The 19920-nt window shown below is 37.8% G+C and overlaps 1 protein-coding gene across 1 annotated transcript in view; it reads left to right on the top strand.

Moving 5' to 3' along the window:
- The window catches only part of LOC126048006 (potassium voltage-gated channel subfamily KQT member 1-like), a 504159-nt gene that overhangs the window by 86627 nt on the left and 397612 nt on the right, over nucleotides 1-19920 (top strand). The window contains exon 11 of the mRNA XM_049822381.1: nucleotides 11834-11948. Coding sequence (XP_049678338.1) covers nucleotides 11834-11948 — 115 coding nt within the window. The remainder of the gene's footprint in view (nucleotides 1-11833; nucleotides 11949-19920) is intronic.

The following is a 19920-nucleotide window of genomic DNA, read 5'->3' as shown; positions in this document are numbered from 1 at the left end:
GGGCCTTAATGCTTTAGGATTGTAGTAAGAGTCTTCACATTATCCTATCAAAAGTAACTTGCCTCTTGGGCTATGCCTTTGTTATTTCCAGAAACTGTAATGCCTTTCTCTAAAGGCTTATTGGAATAAAATTCATTTTACTTCTGTCCTTCCTTTCTAGGGCTTGTGACATGGTGCTTCATTAGTATTGCTTCCCCCCCCCCCCCCCCCCCCCCATAGCAATAGTAAAGGTGTTTGAGGTCACTGTGTGAATTTTGCATTCACTGGGCAGGTGCACATTCAGATCTGTACTAAAATCAGTGTAAACAAATTTGGATGTTCACATGGAGTTGAGAATACAAATTTACTGAATAAGAAGACCCATCAAGAATTCTTGGATGTCACCTCAGACTTGGAAAGTCCCGCAGCTGCAGACCACGGAAGGTCTCTGAAGCTAGTACTATACATCTGTCCTGTCCTTGTGCGTCTGCTCATCACCTCTGTTGGAGACAAGGCAGTGCATAATGCAGTTCTTTGTCCTGATCTGTTGTTATCTGATATTGGGAAAATCCAGCTGTTTTTTTCTGTTTTGGCAGTTATTCAAAAGTGGAAACCATTCCAGGATGGTATGTGTATGTTTGCATCTGAATAACCATGGAATCCTGCTACCCTTACACTTAACAAATATATATATGTAGTGAATGAATCATCCATTTTGTCCAGATTTAGTGGATGAAGCAAAATGGTTATCATTTCTAAATCACTGCTGAATGAACACTTGAGAATTCTTAAATATTCTTAATGTAGCTTGTATATCTAGTATTTACCAAAGGATTACCTCTTCTATTCTATCCTAGTCTTTGAATGCAATAGAAATTGTTCTGGAAAAAAGTGCCTTTACTTCTCTTTAAAACCCAGCCTCTCTATGGCAAGGAGCTAGTAGCCGTGCTCAGAGTACAGACTCAGTCAGGTGTGGTCTTGACTCTATCCCCGGGACACAGGCATAGTAATACAGTGCTTTCCTCAAAGATCCTTCTTGGCACTTAGGTAACAGCAAAGGCTTGTGAAATCTACTGTGAGGAAAATCAAGCTGAAGTCACTTAGGGAGAACCCTTTGAGGTAGTGATGAAACTGTCAAGTGTTTGATATTCTTTCAAAAGAAAACAGTATTCCTTAGCTGTCTAAAATGTCTTGCAAAACAGTGTTCCTGGTGAAAATGTTTGCCAGGGCTGAATTCCCACCCCCCAAGAGAAGTTCAGTCTTGAGCAATCTCTTTCTTATTTCAGCTAAAAATGTATTTGTTTACTTTAAAAAAAACAACACCAAAACCAACAAAACCAAACAAAACTAACAATTTACTGTGAGTTTTTACTAGCTGAAAAAAATCACCTAAGGGCTCTAAGGAAGTTATTCTAGAGACACTTTTATTCTAGTTATCATATGATCCTAGCATGTATTACAAGACAGAGGGTGGAAGTTGGGAATTGCTGTTCTTCAAGTGAGTAAAAACAGAGTGGTATCTGAATCTTTCATGCCACAGAAAACTGAAGGGAATATTCTGCAAGGATAGTCTTTGGTTTGTGTACAAATAGCCTACCAACAAATAGCAGAACTTCTTTAGTCAGTGGCGCAAAGATTGTCCTAATCACATCTGCAGTTTGTCCTCTTGACAACGTGTCTGAAACCATTAGTGATGTTTAGAAAAGAAATTGCACTTGCATTTTTTTCTCAGTTAAAAGAAAAATATTTGGTTGGAAATCAAGACAGTATCATGGAAGTTGTTTTTTCCCCTGCTGCCTCTGTTGGGGTTCAACATCTGTAGCTGTATGTAAATATAGAAATAAAAATGTTGACTGATAAATCATGAGATTAATGTCATTTAAGGTTGAGAATTTGAGCCATGTTGCTTGCACACATAGCAAAGATGAATTTGTCTCAGTCCTCAGTAACATGGCTTAAAGAAGCACAGATGGAACCAAAGCCTTGTAATGGGTCTGATAGGGTAAGAAAATACATATTTGTTGTGACTTGTATAATATCTACCTTCTCTGAAGATGCTGATTATAGTCAAGTCACTGCTCACATTCAGCGTTTATCCAGATTTCTCTTTGGGATTGGCAGAATCTACAGCCAGTTCATAATGTTGCGTTGACTGTTGTATTCAGCAATCTCAGTGCTAGCAGCGATCTTTTGGTTCTCTGCTTTTCAGGGCTTCATTGCACATCTCTTCAAGAGGAACGCTTTGGTCTGTGGAGATGTGTTTTGTGGAGAGGGTGGGTCAGTTAAACGGAGAAGCACAAGGTGTGCTCGAGTGAGCTTTTTCACCCTCTTGCATGCAGGTCCTTTCGTGGAGGAAAAAATGAGACTTACAGTAGAGCTGTGTGTCTCGCTATATCTGTCAGTGTGGTTCTTGCCGTCACCATGATTTTTCAAGCAAAATTGTGGCCTGCTGCTAGAGGAGGATCAAGGTTACCCTAAGCCTCAAGCACTATAGACACATTCAAATGTGTTTCCACAATGTCATCATTAAAAAAAGACTTTAGGCCTCTGACTTGAGGGCATGTGTCAACTTAGAGTTGTATCTCAGTTATAAACATCATTGTTCCCTTGTCGTGTAAACTTTTTGGTTGCTATTGGGAGTGTAAAATAGTAACTACACTGGGTCTTCTAAAGCTAGTAATTGAGTCTCAAAAAAATTGGATTAAAGTCATGTTTTCTTTGTAGCAGCAAAAGCTCAGCAACTTCTTTGTAATAAAAATAAATTTAAGAGGAACTTAATATTCTAAGTATTTCCTAATGGAGATTCTGAATAAGCAATATGAGGAAGTGGGAATGTAGCATTACTAATGAATGTACATACTGATTGAGCTCTGAAGTATATAGTTGAAGACTACACTAATTTTAAATAAAATGTAATCAGTTGGTTTGCAGCATTTCTAGGAAGATAACTAATTATGAGGGGGTTTTGTGCTTACAAGATGTTACAATTCAAATTCCATGATCTGAAGATCTGTCAGTCAAAGTTTTTATAGTATTGAGTACACACAACAATGGCTATTTTGAATTCCTTTTTTAGTATCTGTAACTTAGACTTTTACTCAGATTACTGCCCTACCTAAAAAACTTTCACATTCAACATTTAGCAAGTAAGTATTCAGAGCAAATGTGTTTGAAATAAGAAGGGAACACTCCCATGAAACTATTCCTTAGGTAGGAATAGTTTTGATTTAGTGCAGTCAATAGCTACAGATCATTTTGCTGAACTTGCTTGTTAGGTTTTAGGACAAATATGACAATTATTTCCTCTAGTATTAAGACTTACTTTAATTTACAGCATTTTTCTGGTCACTACAGAATAAGCAGATTGGTAACAATGTATGTCTTGAATTCATGATTAACTCCTAGTCAATGGGAAATTGTTCTACAAGGATTCAATTGTGTGACGCAAAGAACTGCATTAGACCAGCAAAGAATTGTGGCATATTTCACTGTAATTACAATAATTGGGTTTTGTGTTCTTGTGAGTCAAAACATTGACAACAATTCGGAAGATGTTTCTAATTTTACTGTCACTGCAATTTGTATGCTTTGACCATTAACAGTCATGAAAAATAAAAATGTTTTCAGACTGGTTTATTTTCTTTAATAGCCACACTAAAACTGTACTTCCTTTTTAAAATAAACATTTTTACTATAATGGCAGTTCTGAATCCCATAATGGAAAGTAACTCTATATATTTATATTACATGATACATTCCCTATGTGTAATTCTAAGAGTTTGTATGTGTTAAGAGCTCTCCCTGCAGAGCTAACAAGCTGCCAAATTACATTTCACTGGCTATTACTTGTTTCATTTTAAGGTCAAGTTCTTCTTGTCCTTTAATGAAAAAAAAAAAAAAGGGGGGGGTGGGGCAGGCAGTGGCAAATGATCACTTTCAGAGCTATTTTTGTCTTATTTTTTTTGACTGTTCTTACTGTATGTTTTGTTCTTCAGAGTAACTGAACTAGCAGTCAAGGATTGCTAGCCTTAAAAAGTCAAATGCATTAGCATTGGTGACTTGGATTTAGTCTTGGAGAGGTGGTCTTTGAACATATTCACAAGGTGTAGGTGGTATTTCCAACTTGGAAAACATGTTCAAACTATCTGTGGGCATAAGGATTCTGTCAGATAAACAAAAGAATCAGAATGAGGCTTCAGTTAAGAGAAAAAGGAGATACTTTTTGAAATTTAAATGAGTCAGAATACTTTGTTGTAGAATATTGAGAAACATTGTTTTCTTGACGTGGTTTGAATACAACTTGTCTTAAGTGCTTTCCAAAAGGTGTCCAGTTCATATTCCTCCTGGACCAGTTGTGGCATCATTTGGGCCTAATGTATGTAGGAAAAGTAGCTCACTGCTGAAAATAGATGTCAGCAACTTATTCTGTGCTGTTTCAGGCACGAAGTGTTAATGGCAAACGTAAACTACAGCAGTGGAACTGGAGCTGCTCTGCAGAAAGCTGTGACTGCAGATTTGCCCAGTTATTGAAATGTTTAATGCAAGACTATGTAGTATTAAGCTAATAAACCTGCAAAGAAAGAGAAATAGGAGAGGAAGGATATGTTGGGATTTCTTGTTGAGCATGAAGTTGAGTTGGCAACATAAACATGTTAAAATATGTTCAAAGACAGATTTTTGCTAGGAGATGTTTAAGGAGAATGAGGTACCTGCTCCCCTTACTTGAAGAAAGGTAACCTCAAAGGCTGGGAAGTCTTTAGGTAAGGTAGGTAGGTGCTTTGTTTTGGACAAATGTTCTTTTTCCTATTGATGCCACTTATTGTATTTTTCCTGCTGTCACAATCCTCCTGCTACTGCTGTGTGACACAACTTAATAGCTGAACTGTATCTGTTGTGCAGTTCACTCTGTGGGTTTCTCTGAATGGTCCTCTTCCCCAACAAACCAGGAAAATCTGTTTTCCAACCTCTTTGTCAGACCTTACCCCTTATTACCATCCATATCAACCACATACATTTGACTGAGTTTGGAAGCCTGGGGGGGGGGGGGGGTCTGTTTAGGAAAATAGCTTTCATGAGGGAAAAAAAAGGCACTACTTTTTTTTCAGGAACAGAGCCCAAGAGAGAAGAAATGTTAAAACAAAGAAGTTGATGTTTTCTTCTATATCCACATAGAAATCTGGGAAGGGCTAGCTACCTGAGATACACGTGTATAGACCCTGTATCGTAAGAGATGGGAGATTTCTATGGATGACTGAGGTTGAGAATGAGAAGCCTCTCTAGGGTTCAGTTATAGGCCAACTGTTTCTCTGGCTTCCTTGTCTTTGGGGTCTTCTAGTCTGTTTGGCTCAGTAATATGGAGGACAAAAGCCCATAGAGGTAAACTTTGTTGTAACAAGCAGAGGCTCTAAGGGCATGTTAATGCATACACATGGAAAAAAGGTATCTGGCTGGCAGAGTTCTATGTACTCCTTTCTTCTGTGAAAGGCAGGAGGTCAGAGGGAAGCATCCAGGCAGTGGGGCCACAGACCTAGCAATGTAGTAAATATTCATATTATTGTCCAACATGCAGTATGACTAAATGATGATAGCAGAATGACTACAGCTCAGTCACATCTAACTGCATTTAATACTGTTTAAAAAAAAATAAATATAAAAATCACATCTGACATTTTTGGGGGAACATAGCTTGGGGAGCATAGCTTGCCATTCTGACAAGGAGCTGAAAACAGCTTTCTCTAGCTTTCTGTTGTGGGTCGTTCCCATGAGGAAAACTGAAAAACAATCCTGGGCGTAATACAACCAGACATGAAAAAGTTTAAATAGCTAGATTAGTAGCTCTTTGTCACTTAGCTCCGTGTTTTCATTAATGCTTTTACCACAGCACAATCAATAGGCATTTAAAAATAATTAATTTTCTCAGGCGAAACTGGCCAAGGAAAATCCTTCCTTAACTTAATGCTTTTGAAAGGGACTGAACGGAGCATGATGGAAATCATAGCTTGCTATCTGAACAGATAGTGAGTGGCACCAACACTGCATGCTTCTCTACTATGCTCCATTAATCTCCAATTCTCTTCTGGCAGGTTGTATCTGCGTATGAGGAGGTACTTATAACTCTTGGTGCAATTGGTCCCTGACCACTTTTCTGAATCTATCAACAAACCTGCTTGTCAGTTAATGCCAAACATTACACAGGTTCAGTGGTATGGACGTTTGCTCACTCTGCAAGTCATTTCATACAAATTAGCTAAGTATTTTAAGCCAATATGTTTTATTTAAAGAAAAGAAGTTGATGTTTTGCTGAATATACTTTTTCTTAAGTAGACCTATATTTATGATGCTGTAGAAAATTTTTGGTGGGTTGTTTTTGTGGATCTGTTGCATCCTTCTTGTTTGCTAGGTCTTACAAGGATGTTCAGGCAGTTGGGTAGGTATCAGCATCTTCATATGCATTCAGAAGTATGTTTCATTGTTTTCTCTCTGCATGTTTTCCAGTACTACGTGCCTTTGTGATTTTGAATTATGTGTTGGTATTCATTTACATCTCTGTGCTGTCCCATTAGACATGTAATGAGTGATGGGGTGTAAGTCAGCATGTAATTTGGCCTGCAGGCTTATCTAAGCAAAAGAATGTACAACAAATAAAGTCAGCATTAGTGCATTTTGAGTGCTGATTGCTTCAAATCAGATACACAGGAAACCAGATGTTGAAGTTTGTCTAAAACACTTGCAGCCGAACATGTAACTAAGTACAGCAGCAATAGTGCGTGGCACTTTTTGCATATACTTAGCAATATGTTTACAGCAAATACAAATTTATTCTTATTTCTCAATTCACTTTTTCAGATGTTATTTTATTTCTGTTCTGCTAGCAAACTACTGTTTAATTCATTTTGGTCTGATTCTACAGGTCTTCTGGAGGCAAAATCAAATTTAGAGAGAATGTACAAGAATTGCAATATCAGCCATGTCTCTAATGGCAATAAATTTAGATGCCTAAAATTAGTTACATAAAGTGGCTTAGCTTTTTTAACTGCACTGAGCACTTGTAGCTCTTAGAGTTGTGTATGGGACAATCTGAGTATTTGGCATTTGCAGATGGCTTACATTTCAGTACCCAGTAAGTATTTAAAATCCCAGCTTCACATGTTCAGATTTAGTTTTTACAGAAAACTAAAATGAAAATAGCTCTTTCTTATTTAAACTAGTACTGGGTACGCTTCTGATGCTTTAGTTCTGTAATAGTAAGGAAGAAAAGATCTCATAATATAACTTTTATAAAAGAAGTTATTCAGTCTATGCTAATGATATGTTTTGCTGTATTCTTCAAACATGACTGATGAGCTTGACTATCATTTGGCTGCTGAAGTGAATAATAATAGCAAGTTGAAGAGGTTTTTAAAGGCGGGCTGGTGGTCAGGTGTCAGACACTTACAGGCACGTTGGTTTTCATAAGACATTAAATTTCCTTTTTTTTTTTCTTTTTTTCTGAGGAAGGTAAGGATTTGGAAATGTCTCGGTCTGTGCCCCAAACCAGTCTGCCACTCTATTACAGCTTTAGAAATACTGTGTTTTGAGCAGTGAGGTGATATGAGTTCCTGATGCAAGAAAGAAAATAAGAAATGATGCTGTGATCTCACAGGTAGTTCCTTCCTGTGGATAAAGGAAGCATAGTCATCCCATGGATTTTTCTGTCAAGGTGCAGCCTTACATATAAAATTAAACAAATCATATGTTTACTTCACAGACATTTGTTACATTGAGTTGTGGAGCCTGGTGTTATGAGAGAGTGTGTTGTAACGACTTCTGATTTGAAAGTGGTTAAAAGACAGTGGTACTGAAGGAATAGATTGGAATTTACTTTTGGTCTCTTAAGCCTGTTTTTTTTATAATGTTCTGTTTTAAAAACAGCCAACCAAACAAGCAAAACTCCCAGAAGAACAGAAAAGCCCCTACCCTTATTTTCACCTAGTAGAGGAGACCTTATCCTCATCAGCATTCTCTGTATGTTCATCTTTTTACTGCTTTGAGCGCTGATTTAGCTTATCCTTGACGTCCCATCTGGCCCTTCTCCACCGCTGTGTTTTTGCATGTGGCTCTACACCTTTCCTGGTCGTCTTTACCTGCTCTGTGAGCTTTGCCCTGTCACCAGGTACTTGGCATTATCTTCACACAATCTATTACTTAACAATTTGATGAATAAATATTCATGCAACAGGAACTGGTTTATGTTATGCTGTCTGAAATTTACCGTCTGTTTCTATCCATGTGCCTGTGTTTTCCCAGTTTAATTTGCCAAATATTTCCTTTCATTCAAGTTCTTAGGTGTTTGTATTCCTAGGGGTAGCACTGTGGGTACCCTTCAATATAACGTAAGCAGCCGCTGCGATTCTCTGCAGGCTTTTGTAAAGTAGACTGTGTGGGGATGGTATGAATTATCTTTAAATTTGTGTTTGGGTTTTTTTGGTGAATCTGAAAAAAAACTCCTAATAAAACCAGTAAGTTGGAATTAATTGCAATAGAAGAGACCTGCTTTTTCTTTTTTTCAACTTCTTTATCTGAGAAGAGAGTAAAATCTGCAAAATCTTCCTGGTTATTTTGTCCTGGTATTGGTAGGCACTGCCTGTTTGAGGATGACCATGGTAATGGGAACCATGCACAATTGTATTTTCTACTGCAGTTGTAAATTGGGAGTTCATTTTCTCCCCATACTATGAAGACAGAAGTTAGTGTAATATAGATAAAGAATCTAAGGTTAGATAAAGCTAAGTAGCATTACAAAAATATCTCTGGGTTGCACTTTGATGTGTTTATTATATGTTCTCACTGTTTTAGAAATTGATACTGATGGAAAAAAACAGAGGTATATGAAACTTAGTTGTCCTTTTGCTGTTTCATTTAATGAGCTCTTCTATTTCATGGATTCCTAGGACTGTGGCATTCACTGGTATTTCTTGTACTGTGGTAGATATTCTATATTTTCAACTAGCTGCTTCCAACTGTTCATGCTCAGAAATATTATACGTTTCATAACCAAATAGGTACAGCTTCTTCATATTTTGAGTAGTAGCACGTGGAAAGGAAAGGATGGCTTCTCTTCGCTTTCCCTCTTCATATTTCTTTGCATCCCTTCCTTGCTAGTCTGGAGCTAAGTGCTCATCTTCAACTGATAAAATGAACTATGGAGTATATGTTGCAGAAGTCCTGTCTGTATAAAGCACATAATCACATCATTGTCTTTTTCAAAATGCTTGTAGGAATGAAATGTATGCGTACTACTTGTGGGATGAGACTGTCACAGGTAATCATAGCGAAGTCTTCACCAAACAGAAAATTTGCATGCTTTTACCCTATCTAAAGAGGGAACTGAAGCTTGCCATGTTTGTGTAGGTAACCAAGCACAGGTTGAGGCCATTAAACCTGGGATTATATTCTACATGTCTCCGCAGAAGGTCAATGGTCAGAGAAGCAGGAGTTCCAGGCGCACCCTGCAGTAAGAGCAGAGCTGCCTTGCAGTGCTCAGCGCAGTGCCTGCAAGTGGGAATACCGAGAAAGTGAAGGTTTCTGAACTGGCATGCTACTGTTGTCCCTTTTTTTTCATAACTGTTGTGTTAGGGAGCAAAGAGCCATTGTAGTAGTTCCTTCTCAGAAAAGGAATTAGCCAGCCAAATGTAAATGATTAGGGTTTTGTGGTTTTTTTAAAGAACCCGTGGATGCAGATTGTAAACAGCAATGTGATGAGACAGAGATAAGTTTGATAAGGCAATATGGACCAAACCTTTAAAATGACAGAAATAAAATATAATCCTACTTCTTATGACAAATGCATTGCAATAATTTTAGTATCTATCCTGTGCTATAAAGAAGGCAAACCCCTATGAATTAGTTCTTTCTCTTACAATTTCAGCAGTTCATTGTGTAGTAGGGATTGATAGCAATAGAAAGTTTTCCTTTTAATTTGATTATGCCTTACACAGGCACAGTGACTTAGCTCTACCTTTGGCTGACTCTCAAATTCTGCTAGGTTTCTATGAGGAAAACCTAAAGGAAGTTGAAGCAAAAACTCCCCTAGTTTAATTTTGCAGATGTGATCGTGTGTGATGTTATTTCTTTAGAGATTGAAGGAGTCTATTCCTAAATCTGTGTCTGCTTCCCAAAGCAATACCTCAAATATTGGATCTATGTATCTCAAGACTTTGTCCAGAACTAAGGCTGCATACTTCTCTTAAAGAAAAAATGTCTTACCAGAGCAAGTGCAGAACTGGCAAGTCTCACAAAATAAAGCTCTCATAATAAGCTTTGGAGCAACCAAAGTGTTTCAGTAGTGCTGGAAGAGCACAGAAATTCACATTCCCAGTGCCAGGAAGATTTGATTTCTCCCCTGGAAATGTAGTTTAATTCTGATTAATTGCAGCAGATGTAAATAAAATAGCTTTACAATTTTATGTCCTTTAGCAGTGTTTAGTTATGCCATTTTATAACTATATTCCATAGACTTCATTTTCACTCCTTGGTATTTATGCTATGGCTATTCCAATAGTAAGCTCTGCTGTCGTAAGCTTTTTAGTATTTAGCTTGAATGTAGTCCAGCCAAAGTGGTGCTGTAGAATTAACTTGAGGCTTCAACAACTTAGTTTTCTAGGAGGCAAGTTTTCTCATTTGTCACGTGGATTGTTTGTTTTCTTCTTACCCATCACAGCATATGGAAGTGACACTACTTAGTCTTTTGCTTGTTTTGTCTGACACTTAATTTCAGTGATTTTCCCCCTGCAAACTTTTATCTTTTTTTTTCCTCCCTTGAATTCATATGTGTCATCCTATGCATCTTCCAAATTAGACACTGCCAGCTCATAACTGTATGTGCCAAACTTTCAAGAATGATCAGAATTAAAATAGATAGGGAGCTTCCCTAAAATTGTTAGGATCACTAATAGTCATGAAACAAATTGCTATTTCAGATCACAGCAATTTAAGCTAGACGTACTTCATAGCTTTTGAACAAAATAAATATAGGAAAAGATATGGAAAAGACCCTAACGCGGAAATTGTTTATGAGTATTGATGTAGCTGAACTCAGAAAGGCAGGTACTTCACATTTACAGTGGAAGAAGTTGGCCCTATACCTGATGGAAATGCGTATTGAGGCTAGAGCTTTTCAAAACATCAGTTTTCATCAGTTACAGGGCTAGCTGCACCTCTCTGTTTTTTGCAGTCTGTGAGTGAAATTCATCATTTGTTGGCCATCATACGTCTTCCCAATCTGTAATGAAACCTGTAGCTTGCTTGTGTTTGGAACATAAGCTGAGCTACAGTACAGCTTTGTATCCATCGTGGTTACCCCACTGAGCTGACTGCATTCAAACACCTGAGGATCCTCCCTGGTCCGTGGGAGAATTTTTGAACACTGGTGAATATGGCGACCAAATAGAATACTTGAAACAAAAGTGCTGCTTATTTGATAATAGCAATAAAATTTTAAAGAAGGTTTTTAGGGAAATTAAAGTATACATATCAAATAGTATTAATTGAAAAAATGAAAGTCAGATTGTTTCTATCATCATGCCCTTACTGAAATTGTGAGTGTGGTGAATTTCTACTTACAGGGAGACAGTCCTCAAGAAGACAAGCCTTTCTTGTAAGAGGTTCCTGTGTATTTGAACTATGTATATACAAATATATATTTTTGTGTGGTGCACGTTATAAGCATCAACTTCACCAATTCTGACAAAAAAGCAAGCCATGTCTCATATTAGAACCGTTTCTTTATTCTACTGCACAATATCTTAAGCTAGGGAAAGAGCTTGTATATGTTGTGTCCCTAATGTGTTATGACTTCTTTGAATTATTTTTGCAGTGAAAAGACATTTAGAAGGGAATACCCAAGAAATGTCACGGGCCAACAGCTTCACTGATGACATTGATCTTGCATCAGAAGAGTTGCCACTGCCAGCTGTATCTGATGTGGCACAGTAAGTGGAACAACAATTTTTTAATTGATAAAATAAATGCTCATTAATGGTGGGGAAGACCTGTCGCAGAATAAAAGTATTATTCTTTGGCTGGCTGCACTTGAAGTGATTATGAGTTTGATCTTATTTAACTATATGTGAACATTTCTAAAAAAGCAGGTTTAGTTTTAAGTTTAATGGAAGCAGTCAGTCACTTGGAAAGAGAAGCATTGCTCTGTGATGGGTGGCTTGCAGTCTTGGTATTTTGGTTGTTTTACTTCTTAAGGCAGCTGAAACAGTTCCTGAGATTGAGTTTTACAGGTAGGTTTACACTTTGTAGAATTCTGGAACAGTTTGAGCTCTAAAGCACTCATATTATGAATAATGTATGAATTGATTGGAAACATAAATGAAAGTCATTGATACAGCCTGAAAATAGAAAGGCTACATTATGTGTAATATTTTGATAAAGTAGGGACACTTGTAAAGAAATGGTGTTCCAAAAATATGAAAGTAAAATGAAGGAGATGCTGAAGTTGTCTAGATTGACCAGGACAGAAAATCCCCATTATCAGTTAGTTCACTGCAACTGTTAAATGATCTTTCATGTTGCTTGTATTTGGTTTAGCCAATGTCTATTTCTTGAAATAAGCATAATAGTATCTTCATGCAGGATGCCCCCATATTCTGTTTTGACAGGATCTTGAGTAACCCTCATGCTTTTGTCTTATAATGTATAATTCCAGTGTTGGGGATGGGGATTCTGGAGTAAATTTCAAATGTGAAGCAGGGCATTAAAGCATACAGCCAGGCCTGGACGGACCAGAGCATCCAGGTATCATACTAAGGCTTTACCTTACATGCAGAAACTGATACAAACAATGCTGGTGAATAGAACTCTTGAGTTAGCAGTGATATATGGCCTAAAGGTACGGTACAGCTGGCACAAGCTCATGAAGGTCTAACTAATCATTTGGATGTTATGTTAAAGTTGGTGAAAAACTTGCTTGAGTTCACGCTTGCAAGAGAAAATATGGAATTGTTGGAAAAACCCTTTGTTAAATATCTGAGATTGAAAAGAACAAAAGCTGTTGCTTGCCGAAAAATATAGACAACAGTGTTCAGGATGAATTTGAAAGCAGTGTGATTCCAATCTATAGTGTGATTGCTTTTAAGATGTTTTCTTTCACATCACATGGTTACTTTCTGTCTAGGTGACTCGTATAGATTGTGTGCCTACTAAATCTATAGTAACATACTATGCTTTAATACAAGATACCCTGGTGCTTGTATTTTTCCAACATGTTATACTTTGGACCTTCTTTCAAATTGGAGAATTATAATTTTTCCATTCAAATTGGTGTTGTTTTTTTTAAAATCAGCATGGTGCAAGCACAGGGTTTTGCATTTGGAAAGAAAGTTCTAATCTTATTTCTGCTATTTAGTGCATGAAAAATGGTGGTATTGGATGTTAATTCCGTATAGTGCACCTTGCAAACTACACCTGTGTTTCTAGCTCATATTAGAGTTTAAATGCATTTCTCTCTTGTGCAGAAAGTAAGAAAAGCAATAGTAGAAAGGTAACCAAATATACAAATGAAAAAAAAAAATTAAATATGGAGAGTATTTGAAGTAATATGCTACATGGTTTAATATATTATCAATTCATTAATTCTTGATGTGGATGTCAGGTGCATATAAACTGAATGATCTTGCAACTAAAGATTGCTAAATTAATGATTATTAAATTCTAAGACCCCTTATATATGATGTAAGTGTAAATTTTAGCTTCTGAATATTTATAATGAACTTCAAATGTACAGAAAACATAAGGTCAAAAGTTACAGTGGTAATATGAAGTTATAAAGGTACTATGTAAAAACAAAGCCAAACCGCTATTTTATGTAGTTTTATGCTTTTAAAGTCAAGCACGTCAGTTTTCACCTTTATAACTTATCTCATTTTATATGCATGTAATTCTACTTAGTAGGATGCATCCATTTAAGAGCTGTCCTGATTTTTGAGTAGAAATACAGTATCTCATTATTCAAATTGTGAACTTCATTGGACAAGCACAAGCACAGAACATGATGTATTTATGGATCTTGGTTTTAAACTTCCATTTCTAATGCAAACAGTAAGGTATTAAGGCTGTATTTGCCTGATATGCTTGTCTTCTACATGAATATTAGATAGAGTGATTATTTGTCTTGTCTTTTAGCGGAAGTGCAAGCAGGTAAGTCTTCATGTGTGCTATACTTGCTTTGGTGTGTGAGCTTTCCAAAACAGCATGGCTTTTGCTTTGCACTTAGTAGTGTATTTCCTAGTCTAGTGTGCCTTGGAATTTGTGATGGGAAAATACTTTTTTTTTTCTGTTAAAAGTTCCATTTCTATTCTGTTTCTTTTACCTGGCTAGAATAAACAGTTATTCTGATTGTTCCCATAGATGTTTTTTCATGCTCTGAAATTGTGTACCAGTTAGATTTTACCCACACATCCTCCCCCCACTCCCCCCACCCTGGAGTGAACTACGTAATGGAAAGTGGTTTTATCTCATTTTGGAATAGCATGCATTTGATAACTAGTGTGACAGTTCTTCATCCTAGAGTCACAATGCAATCAATGAGTTAGACAAAAATTCTCCAAGGGTAGAATTCAGCCAAAGGTGTATATACATGCAATGAACCTTCTCAGTTTGCAAAGTAAGTGAAAACGTGGCTTTCAGTGTAACAGTTAATGATAGTATGCTGTGATGGTGACAGTTTCACATGGAGCACTTTGTGAAGTCAAGCTTGACTTGGTCAAGCTGCCAAAAGGCAAAGTTTTCCTTGCTTTCAACAAGCATTATGAGTGACAAAGTCAATCTCATGGTATACCTTTATTCCAAAGCCAGTAACTGGTCATTTTTTAAACTTCATAAGCTGCTATGTTGATTATTAAACATGAAATGTCAGGTCTACAGCTGTAGTGTTTTGGGGTTTTTTCTCCCTGTAATGCGAACAGTAGATTCTTCTGAAATCCTGTCTGCTAGACAGATGATAGGAGAGATGTTCTCTGACAGTAACCTTTACTTTTGGCTATACTCTCTTCAAAACTCCCTTCATTGTGTGGGAAGGCAGATATTGTCCAGGAGAGCAGAGTTCTTACCCTTGAGCCATGCTACCTTGGACAAACATCTGTTGCATCAATCTGCACATGTGCATTAGTCTCACAGTAACTAAAGTGGTTGCTCAGCAAAACCTTTCAGGCTGGTTGGAAACTGGTTATGATACCATTTTAAGAATGTGTCTTAAGTGAAAGCAAACCAGTTCAGTGGGTCGCAGCACTGCCCAGGTTTCAGTGGTTAATATGTCCACTTTTAGATTTCTGATGGTAGTGATCCATGCAAGCTTACAGAAGGTATGCTAGAGAAGGTGGAAGGTGTCAATAAAAACAAATCAAATGGCAAGCTTGCAAATTGAGCTTAAGGTACATTTCTGCAGAAAAAATAGCTGCTTTGGATCCTTTAGATAGTTGGGATGATATTTGTTTCCAGTGATCTGGGCAAAAATGTGGAAAAATGCAACCTCCTTAGCTGGGGAACAAAAGCATCATATTCAATATATAATTCTGTGTTTGTTTGACGTTCTTGCTGAATATCTCTGGCCCAGGCTCTCAGGGGTAAAAATCTCATGTGGTTGCTGACCTGAGTGGAGTGATATTATTTTATACTGGCTGCTTCTGAGGTGTCCAAAGAACGATGTTAGAAATTAATCACAGCTGAGAGATGAAATAAATATATAAATTTCAATCAGTTGATGAGTAGTTCTGCTTTTAACAATAAATGCTTAGACTACCTTATTTCCTGATGTATTTACCAACCCAATTTTTCAAATTCTCTGCTGAGCAATCGGCAGATGACTCCATCAGTGCATAGAAAGACTGCAAAATGATGTTTTGTCTGTGCACTGAAACCTAGAAAAAACCCTAGTGATTATATTTGTCTCATTACAGAAAATTTGCTTGGTCCTTAGGGTTTGTCTTCTACATATATTGATAACTATCTAAATTAAGTTATATATTGGGGAAGGCCTAAATCTTGAGAATGTTACTTTTAGAGCTAGAAAGTTCATTTTTATTGCTTTGCTCTTTCTTGCTAACCTTAGCACTTTCCTTATATCACATGATTTTTATTCTTTTTTTTGGTGGGAGATGTAAAATCAATCAATCTGAAGATCAATCCATCATCCAACTTGATTTGACATAATGCATAGTGCCACTTCTTTCTCCATGATGTTTTGTCTTGAAGCCCCCACACCTAATTTCCTACAGTGTGCACACATGTTCTGACAGAAGGACAGAGGACCTGGTCTAGAATTAGGCATGCTTTTAAAAACAATATATGGCAAATTCCTGCATCCCTAACAGATTGTTTACTAATGAAAGAGGCAAGAGATTACTCCAAATGGCACTGATTGAGCAAGTGCCAGGCTGTGATTTCTGCCCTTTCCTTTTTTTTTTTCAAGTTTTGTCTCCTATCTGTTGTTGGTAGGACTGTTTTATCTGTCTGATGCAGCCTATCATGTGTATCACAAGGTCTTTGAGGAAAAGAGCTGATGCAATTGAGATCTGTAAAATGAGTAAGCTGTAAACTTACTAATTCTTGAACTGTGTCAGTAAGCAACAAAACGCAAATGAAACCTCTCAAAGTGTGTATGAATTTCATAAGTGACAAAAAGAAAGGAGAAATACACATCAGAATGAGAGTGGGGACAAACCATAGTGGAGGTTTGATCCTTCTTCCTAGTCTAACCATTTAAGGCCAGCCACTCCCAACAGCTGGTTCAAACCAGAAATTATAGTTGTGCTTTAGCTGTGTGAAGTGACACAGCCTTTGGTGATGGGTATGTGGCTTGATTTGACAAGCAAGGATGTGAAGGTCCTTGAATGCATCCAGAGGAAGGCAGCAAAGCTGGTGAAAGGTCTGGAAGGCATGTCCTGTGAGGAGTGGCTAATGACTTTGCGCTTGTCTAGTTTGGAGAAAAAGAGGCTGAGAGGCGACCTTGTGGCTCCCTACAGCTTCCTGAGGGGGGGACGTGGAGAGGGAGGTGCTGAGCTCTTCTCCCTGGGATCCAGTGAGAGGACACATGAGAATGGTTCAAAGCTGCACCAGGGGAGGTTTAGACGGGACATCAGGAAGCATTTCTTTACCGAGAGGGTGGTCAGACACTGGAATGGGCTTTCTGGAGAGGTGGTCGATGCCCCAAGCCTGTCGGTGTTTAAGAGGTATTTGGACAATGCCCTTAACAACGTGCTTTAACTATGGGTCAGCCCTGAAGCAATCAGGCAGTTGAACTAGATGATCATTGTAGGTCCCTTCCAACTTGAAATAGTCTATTCAACTGCAAGTCCTGTAGACCTGCACTAACATACTCTTGCAGTATCAAAGCCCACTCTTGAGTAAGAAGAAGAAACAATAGCATTGTTCCTATGTTGAATTGTGCAAATGGTGTTTGTATCTTTCTGGATTTTTCCTGGCTGCACTGGAACTTTGCAAGAGTAAAGGAGACCGCTGAATATAACTTTAAGCCTTGATTTATTTTTAATCTCCAGCTGGTCCTATTGTTATGCAGATTGTGATGATGACAACAACCCTTGGCCATGAAAATATTTTGTCATACACACTGGAGTTAACCTTCCATCAGGAAAGAGAGAATTTGGCCAATAGACTGTATTGAAAGATTACACCAACCTGGTCCCAGATAGCACAGTCTCAGGAAAAATACACATAGCACCAACTTTAGAGGCAGACATCCTGTTTTTGTTTTTCAGAGTTCTGTGGTTTAAAGCTGTGGTGTTTAAAGCTCTTTACATTGTAAGGAAAAGCAAAAGTTAGGAAGTCTATATGTCAGCATGGTTAAGCAACTGTGGTTGAGTTTGCATTTTGTAGCTCACTAAGGTCACGTAAAGGTAAATGTCAGCTGGTCTCTTAGCAGAAAGCAGTGTAATGCTGCAGTTCAGCAGTCATCACGTCAGCTCTCTTGGGAGGAAACCTTTAGAAGGTGAGATCCACATACAATGACCATCGTCAGTGGTAATTGCCGTCAGCTGAACAGCTGTAGTAATAACTCTTCAGCTGGAACAGGCTGCCAGGGAAGTGATAGCTACACCTGTTCCCCACGGGAAAGTGGGGCCTTAATTACTTTTCATGGGTTGAGAGTGAGACCAACAGTTGCTCTTCTTTCTGAGGCCCTGTCCACAACAGAGTCAAATCATGTTAAGGAAGTGTGGGTTTAATACAATTCTGGCTAATTTCTATGCAAAAGTTTAGAAAGCATTTGTGTACTTCTACATTCCTATGTATTAATCTATGTGTAACATGGCTGTGAAAATAGCTCACTATTTCAGTTCGAGGTCTTAAAATGGTGTAATAGAAACATAGAGATCTGAATGTAGAAGCAACAAGATATCCACTGTTCCCACCTCCAATTTTTTTCTTTCAATCTCGTAGTATGAAAAACAAGATTGTATGAGGGAGATCTTGTCTGCAAAATGACTAGCAGAACAACCCAGCATTCGTATGTGGTTATTGGACAATCAAAGGAAGTGGGAAAATCTGCTTAAAAAAAAAGAAATAGCTGATTTCTATAAGCTATATAAGAATCTTGAGGAGGGGTGAAAAGACAGATCTGAGGTAAACCAATGGCTGCAAATCCTCAAGACCTACAATGTCGTACTTCCTTCTAATGGGGGAAACTGAGACTCAGAGGGTGAAGATGATTGAGTGCCTTGCTCTGTGTCATCTTTGGTGAATCCTGATACAAAAGGAGTATCACAGATTAATTTTCAATGAGGAGCAGAACCTTCTGTGAGGGTTGAGGCTTAATGAGGCAAAGAAGTTATTTTTGTCTGTTGGTGTTTGTGCTCCCTCCAGGCTTCCTGGAAGAACAGAACACCAAAGCTGCTCCCCACTTCACCAGAACTGGGGTCTACGGAGATTGGGGGGGTGGGAGGGACACGACACACACACTTGTAGCACTGCTGTTCACTGGAGTGGAAAATCCCACCATTGTTAGTAATCCATGCTACTATAGTCGAAGGAAGATGCTTTATGATTAGTCTTGGCATCTAGCTTTTCTCCTTAAAAACAAGTTTAGGAACAGTGTTGGGTTTTCTTTTTTTCTATTGGAAGTAGTTAATTATAGGATTGGCAGACACAAAATATGACTAGTTTTCTCCACTGCCCACTAAGACAGAAATTTTATACAAAATGAATGGAACAAACTGTAAAACTTCTGCGAGGTCTTTAAGCTTACATTAGGTGTGCTCAAATAAAATGGTGCTGTATGCCCGTTTTTAAGTTATTGGTCAGCACTTGAAAAAAGGGATGTTAAATCCATCTTTCAGCTTTATTTCAGAGTCCAGTTTTTCCCTCTGTAGATGTCAGTGAAGGTTTTATCAGGGACTTAAGAATATTTTTCTGTCCTTCTTTGGCTCTGCTTGAAAATCCAACAGTGTGCAACTCTTGACACAAAGCATATTTTTCAATCTTTCTGTGGTTTTGGTCTGTCTGTGCAGACACCATTTATCTTTGTATTTTTATCATAACTTCCTCCTATAGCTTATTGCTTTTAGTCTTACTAAAGAAACAGTTCACCTTATCACCAGCAAATCTATCACGTTGAGTATCATTAGATCTAATAATAAGATAGTGATCTTGTGGGGGATAATTGAATCTACTGAAAGCTCACTAATAATGGTTTTATTACTAAGGTAGTGTCCCTAAGGTCCTTAATCATCAGCTAGATCTGTTGTACCACCTGTTGTCCTTTTGCACGTGTTCATGGATTATTCTAAATGCTGTTGTTCTTAATTTTTGAAAGCATGATCATGTAAATATGCCCATATTGTCACTGAGCTAATATAGGTATTGGAGGAAGTTGTGAAGCAATACTGGCCATCAACCAGCTAGTGAAGGGAATGGTATGATAAGAGGTAACATCACCCAAGAGGA

This window comes from Accipiter gentilis, chromosome 18 (assembly GCF_929443795.1).
Source record: "Accipiter gentilis chromosome 18, bAccGen1.1, whole genome shotgun sequence".
NCBI classification, from domain to species: Eukaryota; Metazoa; Chordata; class Aves; order Accipitriformes; family Accipitridae; genus Astur; species Astur gentilis.
Note: the sequence above shows the minus strand (reverse complement) of the source record. Positions and strands in the feature narration are given on the sequence as shown.